This window comes from Rosa chinensis, chromosome 2 (genome assembly GCF_002994745.2).
Source record: "Rosa chinensis cultivar Old Blush chromosome 2, RchiOBHm-V2, whole genome shotgun sequence".
Taxonomy (NCBI): domain Eukaryota; kingdom Viridiplantae; phylum Streptophyta; class Magnoliopsida; order Rosales; family Rosaceae; genus Rosa; species Rosa chinensis.
This window is the reverse complement of record NC_037089.1, coordinates 83,214,675-83,222,268: the sequence shown is the minus strand read 5'-3', so window position 1 is coordinate 83,222,268 and position 7,594 is coordinate 83,214,675. Positions and strand designations below refer to the sequence as shown.

General features: G+C 39.6%; 1 protein-coding gene across 1 annotated transcript; it reads left to right on the top strand.

Moving 5' to 3' along the window:
* The first annotated feature begins 3,762 nt into the window (after positions 1–3,762).
* Positions 3,763–6,301, top strand: LOC112189021 (galactose mutarotase). Its single transcript, XM_024328283.2, has 5 exons — positions 3,763–4,130; positions 4,228–4,277; positions 5,067–5,190; positions 5,305–5,412; positions 5,496–6,301. The coding sequence occupies exons 1-5, from the start codon at positions 3,944–3,946 to the stop codon at positions 6,122–6,124; spliced, it is 1,098 nt and encodes a 365-aa protein (XP_024184051.1). The 5' UTR covers positions 3,763–3,943; the 3' UTR covers positions 6,125–6,301.
* Positions 6,302–7,594: the final 1,293 nt, after the last annotated feature.

The window sequence follows — 7,594 nt, the reverse complement described above, 5'->3', positions numbered from 1 at the left end:
GTCAGAGGACCTCATAGCACAGGCGGGGAAGGTATTGAGGGTTTTCTCAATCAACTGGTCTTCTGTGATCATCTTTCCACAGAGACGCATCATTGCTCTGATGCTGAGAGCTTCCGAATAAAATTGCATGACAGTGTCAAATTCAGAGAAGCGAAGATCTTTCCATTCTGCTTCTGTATTTGGAAGTATGGAATCACGAACATTGCCATATCATTCGCGAAGCGCATGCCAAAGCTTTATGGCGCTATCCTCATTTATGAACTCAAACTGTAGGTCACTATCCATGTGACGTTTCATGAAGGCAAGTGCCTTGGAATTATCTTTCTCAGTTTGAGGGTCTGGAGCTGTTTCTATAGGACAAAGCTCTTGGATAATATGCAATAAATCACGGGCAATAAGGTGGATCTCGATATCAATGACCCAAATTAAGTACCTTTTGCCTGCATAATCCAATGGAACAAAATCGAGTTTGTTCATGTTTGACATCCTGAAAGATGAAACAAGAACAAGTTAGTTTCGGAGTCAATGCTTCCACGAAAACTAATATAAATAAGATTTCCGAGCTATGCTACCAAGAAATCTATTTCCAAGAATAATTGGATTAGACCGAAACAATGATGTTTGTATGGTCAAAATAGATGCTCACGAACGCTCTTAGTCCGTAGCATACGAACGCTCTTAGTTCGTTAAATCGATGCTTACGGACGCTCTTAGTCCGAAGTCTTACGAACGCTCTTAGTTCGTTAATTGCGTGAATCCCCACGATTCCGCTTTTCAATGATCGAACCCACGTTATAAGAAAGGTGGGATGGAGAAGAAGGGAGGTTTTTAAGTCCCCGAGGAAAAGAAAAATATTCTAATTTCAAATTAGGAACTTTAAAACTTACTCTTTTGGATACTTACTTGTTGGTTTTGAATCACGCGCGTGTCGATGCAGGCGTGATGGAGCGAAGGTTTGCAGCGGTGTCGGATTGGGGCTGCAGTGATATTGTAGCGGCAACAAGTTGCAGTAGGTGAGAAAAGGAGCTGCTGATGTAGGTGCGCTGTAGGGGCAGCAGGGGCACGACCGAGATGCAGGGGCAGTGATGCAGGGCTGCAGGCGCGCGGGCGTGTGGACAAGCAGCAGCGTGCGGAGGGGCGCGGGGCTGCAGGGCAGCGACGCAGGGGCGTGGGGCTGCAGGGCAGCGACGCAGGGGCGTGGGGCTGTAGGTGCAGCGCGCAGGGCAGCAGGGGCTGCTGCGATGTGGTAGGGCTAGCTCGGGCTAGGTGGCTTCGGCAGATTTTGGTTTTTGCTTTGTGGCTAGAGTCGTGCTGATAACGTGTTTAAGTATAATGTATTTGAGAGAGATTGATGAGAGAGATGTGTTCTTATTATTGAGAATAGGAGCCCTATATATAGGGATTACAAAGTGCTAGTTCTAATGTTACAAGGAATACCAATCCGTGTAGGATTGGGAAATCTAGAACCTTCTCTCCTATTCCTATTCCTAGTTTGATAAGGCACACTAAACTTGATTTTCCTTCAACAACAACAAGAAAGAAAGGGAAAAAAAATTCCTTTTCCAAAAAAATTAATTAATTAATTTTAAAAACAAGAACTGAGGGCATAATAGACATTTCACCGCGAATTTTTGATGGCAATGACCTATTGGTCTGAAATTTTGAAGTACAGGGACTAAACGTGTGAAATTTAGAAGGTCAGGGACTGAAGTGTTTTATGGTCAAAAGCTCAAGGACTAAACAGTATTTAGTCCTTTTATAATATAGGAAGTTCTTTTGGGTATTTGGATGCACTTGTACTAGTTTTCTTCAACAGTTAAATGATACACATAGGAAATATTTTTATTTTACAGTAAGCATGCAAAACTGTTGAAGTGACTGAAAGTTTTAATTTGAGTTGTTTGATTCTCTTCCTTGCAATTTCAAAGTTTTTATCTTTTGTATGATTTTGGTTTGCTACTCTGAAATGTTTTTTTATCCCTTTGGAATTTTTTCTTTTTCTTTTTTCTAATTATACTATATATGAAAGATGAGTTCACTATTCACAATTGTTCATGTAACAGTAAACTGATGATTTTACCTGTAGTCTTCCTCCACAATTTCACGTATGCCATATATATATATGAAAAGATGTTTTTGCCCATGTTTTGTTATTGATATGCACACAGCCATGATCTCCCGTCCGTAGCCTCCTTTATTTGATCCTTCTAATTTCTTTACAAGAACAAAACCTGTGGCAAAGCACGGGCCAATTTTCTAGTGTATAATTAAACAAGATTGTTCATATATATTTAGATTTCAGAGCCAAGCAATTTTTGCATTTTCTAAAGCGGACATGCAGAGTATTGACTTGGTTGAACGTTTGTAGGCCGGAACTGCAACTGAAGAATGTGAAAATTTAAAAGAGGAACACATGCCACAAGTTCATCGAAGATTTTTTTATTTGTCAATCACACGGTGTCCTCAAAAGCTTCCTAGGCCCAGAGACTAATCCGTGCTCGAGAGATCTTGTCAGAACGCTTCCTCCCCCCTGGCCACCAAGAATATATTGGGATTTAACTCTTATAAGAGTCGGCGAGATTCGAACCAGGGTGTGGGGGGTTCCACACCTAGAGGCTCTTACCAACTCGATAAAGGCAGAAAACTCAGCAAAAACATGGGTTTCTTGTATCTTGCACCCTTTTTTTTTCCTTTTCTTTCATGCAGCTATGATAACAAAATAAAGAGGAATTGGAGGCGGAGTGAAAGTTCGTCCAAGATACAAGATTTTTTTTTTTTTTCCAATCAACAAAATGCAAGGTTAGAAAGTTGGATTGTGTGAATGTCAGAACTGATCTTGTACATTATTTGAAAGATGGGCAAAAATATATGAATGGTTGTCTTTTTTTTTTTTTTTTTTTGGTTACAAAAAGTTTAGGTGAGAGCTTGGTTACGCTACACCACCATCGCCAGGGCAAGCCTACAACCTCAACCCTGAAGGACTTATGTGTGACACGTACCTGTCTCACAGCCCACAGGTATGGATTTCCGCAGGGGACTTACAGATCGCGAACCAACGAGGCCTGCTGGCAGCGGGGATCGAACTCGGGTGGGGGTTGTCTTTTATTGCTCTAGTTGAACTTTCTTTTTTTGTTTATGGGTTATTGACTTATTTCTGTGGTCTAATGGATGAACAAAATGGGTCTTCATCATAATAGCCAAGATTGGAATTGGCTTGTTTGTTTGATTTGTAAAAGCTTTCCTGCATTATCTGAAAAATCTTTTGTGTGGTTTAGTCTCTGTCGTTTAAATGTAACCCAGTGTGTGTTTTCTCCTCTGATTGCAAATTTTACTTTTCTTTTTAATAACATATTCTAAGATCGTAATCCAACATTCCAGCTTTCTCAATTTGGCGTGCTAAATACTTTTCTCAGTTTACTAGCTGACTAGTCGTAACTTACTTCAATCTACATCTACAAAGGAGAATCCCACCCCTCATATACTTCACATTTAGTCGCAGCTTTATCTGTATGAGCTAAAGCTCACGGGACTGATCCATTGTGACCTCATAAGATGCCAAATATTTTGAAGAGAGAGTCAAAACTCAAGACAAAGGTTATCTTATTCAATCTTATCTCTCAAATCATTGCTTGAAAAATGAGTTGTATTTGATATATAAAAAGAAAATTGAGCAGTATACTGTGAAATACCATCTCTTGGTTGGGGCCACACGTTGAACTATGAAGTATGAAGATTCTTATAAGCACATTGTATACCTTTTACCAAGTCAAACACTGCTCAAGCGGCAAGCACCATAAGAGCTCAACCATAATGAACAAAGTGCGTCTGCTGTGACTTGTCTTTGTCTTGCCTCTTTGGAGCCCTCTGCCTCAAACTGTTTGCATAAGTACCCATTAGTCTCTCTGGTGTATTTTAGCTTTCTGTTTTGTTGTTGATTAAGAAAATGGCCAACATTTCTGTGCTCCTTTGTTTGGTCATTACCATCCTAGTGGCTTCTGGGTTTGCTAATGGTTCTGGTTATGAACCAAAGGAGAAGGTTGGTGTTTATGAGCTCAAGAAGGGTGATTTGTCTGTCAAATTCACCAATTGGGGTGCAACTATCATCTCCCTAATCCTGCCTGACAAACATGGTTTGTTCTTGATATTTGGTTAGCTATTAATTGTGGTTTTGCCTCACTATATAGTTTCTTTCTCGAACCGATTATGTATTCTTTTTGGTGTCTTCAGGAAAGCTGGCAGATGTTGTTCTTGGGTATGATTCAGTGAATGAGTACAAGGTGAATTTTTGTTCACTTTTTCTAGTTGCTTTTCTCTTTTCTAATGTTTTAGCATTCCTATAATTTATTATACATTTCACATTAGTCTTCAGTCTTCCAATAATTTGATCATTAGTTGGTGCTTGGGAGCTATAGCTTCTGCATCTCTTGTTACTTTTTTCTTAATGATTAACACAGCTATTCTGCATTTCCTGTTATTCATTTACATACGTTCTAAAGTTTCTAACTCTACTTACCAAACAAAAGCTTCTAACTTTTTGTTATGAGGAATCCACATTGCTCTGTGGTTCAATTCTAATTTGGTTTTACTTTTAAGCAAGAATATGTTGGTTATAGTAGTTCTTCTTCCACATAATTTGATCAATTAGTTGGGGTCTGGGAGCTGTTTATGTTTTCTTTTATGATGAATTTGCTAATCTCGAAGTTGTGATTAGCACTACTGAAATATAATATGTTATTGTCATTTGTCACATTGCATCAATTAGTATATTAGAATACAATAAAACTAGTTGGCCATTTGGGAAGTGTTGGGAAAAGAAGCTGCAGAACAAGTTGAGGGCCGGTGGATATGGAAATCTAGTTCCTTTTACTTGATCTAAAGTAAAAGACTTTATTCTTAAAGACTTGAAAGAGTAAATTATCTTATTCAAATTGCATGATTAAGAGGAACACGTGAATAGATTAGTGGAGTGAACCTAGCAAAAGTTGACTAAACAAAAGACTTTCTTACAGTATCATTTCAAATACAGCTAGAAAGAGATGACTGAACTTGTAATGGTAATTCTGCAGAATGATACTTCATACATCGGTGCTATTGTCGGACGCGTTGCTAACAGAATCGGTGGCGCTCAATTTACTTTGAATGGAACCCATTACAAGCTAGTTGCTAATGAAGGAAAAAACATGCTTCATGGTATGCATTAGACTTGTCTTAACTTGCATTGAAACATATATCATTTGCCCCAAAAAAATTGAGATATATAAGGACTTCAATTTACCTTGTTGAATTGGTCAACTGAAATTTCAGGTGGGCTTAGAGGATTTAGTGATGTTGTTTGGAAAGTGAAGAAGTATAAGAATGAAGGTCATACTCCTTCCATTGTCTTCACTTATCATAGTGCTGATGGGGAACAAGGTAAATGCTGGCTTAATTTACATAATACTGCTATATATGCACACAAGAAATTCAAAACATAAACTGTCACATTTTATATACAGGGTTTCCTGGAGATGTTATTGTCACTGTCAGCTACACACTCCTTGGAGACAAACAATTGATCGTGAAAATGAAAGCAAAGGCCCTAAACAAGCCAACTCCAGTGAATCTAGCTCAGCACACTTACTGGAACCTTGGCGGCCACAATAGTGGTGACATTCTCTCCCAACACATCCAGATCTTTGCATCCAAAATCACTCTGGTAGATAGCGGTCTCATCCCCACCGGAAAATTTGCATCCGTGAAAGGCACACCCTATGATTTCCTCAAGCCTCAAGCAGTTGGAAGCAGGATCAACAAGCTTACGGCAACCAAAGGTTATGACATCAACTACGTGCTTGATGGCCCAGCTGGCAACAAGTTGAAGCGCGCCGCAGTGGTGCGTGACAGCAAGTCAGGAAGGATGATGGAGCTCTCAACAAATGTTCCCGGTATGCAGTTCTACACAAGCAACTATCTCCAGGATGTGAAGGGGAAAGGTGGGTTTGTATACCAACCACGTGCAGCATTGTGTTTGGAAACCCAGGGATTTCCTGATGCTGTGAACCACCCTAATTTCCCTTCAACAATTGTGACTCCAACAAAGTCCTATAGGCATTATATGCTGTTCAAGTTTTCAACTACAGCTTAACCATATGTTCACATCCCTTTGCTTCATGAGTTCAATAAGAAAAGGAGGAGCATGCAATAACTGTTTCATTTGTAGTGGATGAGGAAATGTCAAGCTTTAAATTTTCTTTTTGTTCTTCCACTTGTTGTAAAACTAGGCTCCGGCAATAAAATAAATGCGAGGTTCAAAGTTGATACACATCTGAGTACTTTCGATTTTGATATTGATTGATACACATGGACACAAGGCTGCCTTGATTTGAATATTTAAAGGCCATTCTTCTGATCCAAAATGCAACTATGGCATTACTGGTATCAAATGTCAATCACAGAAAACTATGAACAAGAAGCAAGAGAAGAGCCATCCGGTTGAAATTTAACAGGCAAAAATTCGATTGATCATAACTAAATCCAAGAAACTAAACAAGGATCTAGCCATCTGATTGAAATTAAACGAGCAAAAGATTCTACTGATCATAACTAAATCGAAGAAACCAAACAAGGATCTGAAGGACCAAAGGTAATTAACGAATTATACAACATTCTCTCCTTTTTACATTCATTAACAGTGGATAAACTTCTGTGTCCTGTTGTTGAAAAACATCCCATACAATTTAATTATAATAAAGCTTTGCTTAATTTGTTGCAGAATTGAATTGATGCTATGGAGAGCTGGTGGTCAAAGCCTTGTTGCTACTGCACAATGCACACGTCTGCTGTTTGTCTGATAACTTGTGATCCTAACTTAATGATACAAACACTCCACAGATCTACACTCTCCGGGATCAAAAACAAGATCGCCAACAAAGATAACTGAAAACATGCCTCAACCAATGAGTTATAAATTATAATGAAGGTGGAAGTGAGTTAATTGGAGGTGGAACTGTAGAAGACGTGAAGAATGGGAGGCTGCAGAATCCACAATCCATCTCCACATATCAAACCAGAAGCAACTGATGGTTCCATCAAACTGGCTTTATCGTGTTTCAGTTTCTGCCACACAAACACCATCAAAACAGCAAAGTAAGCTCCGACCAGGAAAGGAACAGCCGAAGCCATTGAAGCAAGTGATGCAATGGAGAGCTTTCTTTGGAAGCCATGGCTCAGTCTGCGGCACAATCATATCTCTGCGGTTTCTCTGATAACTTGTGATCCTAGCTTAATGATACCCTTCCACAGTCCAGAGATTTGCACTTTCCGGGATCAAAAACAAGATCAGCAAAAAGGATAAAAGAGAAAACATGCATCAACATATTGCCTAATAACAAAAGTTGGAGGTGGCGGACGTGAAGAATTTGGAACCGTGGTCGTTACGGCTGAGGGAAGGGTTAGGTTTAAGGAGAAATGAAGATGGAGGAGATGAATTTGGGGTACAGATAAGGCGGGTCAGAGTGTGGCGGCTTGGGTTGGGATGGACTTGTAGGTCGTACATAGGCCTAGGGAGGTGATGTGAACTGGCTGTTTGGCCATTGTGGGTTGAGAGTGAAGAAAT

Coding starts and splice junctions, on each gene's coding strand:
- LOC112189021 (XM_024328283.2), top strand. CDS start 3,944: ATGGCCAACATTTCTGTGCTCCTTTGTTTGGTCATTACCATCCTAGTG. Junction 4,131..4,227: donor AATCCTGCCTGACAAACATG/GTTTGTTCTTGA, acceptor TGGTGTCTTCAG/GAAAGCTGGCAGATGTTGTT. Junction 5,191..5,304: donor AGGAAAAAACATGCTTCATG/GTATGCATTAGA, acceptor CTGAAATTTCAG/GTGGGCTTAGAGGATTTAGT.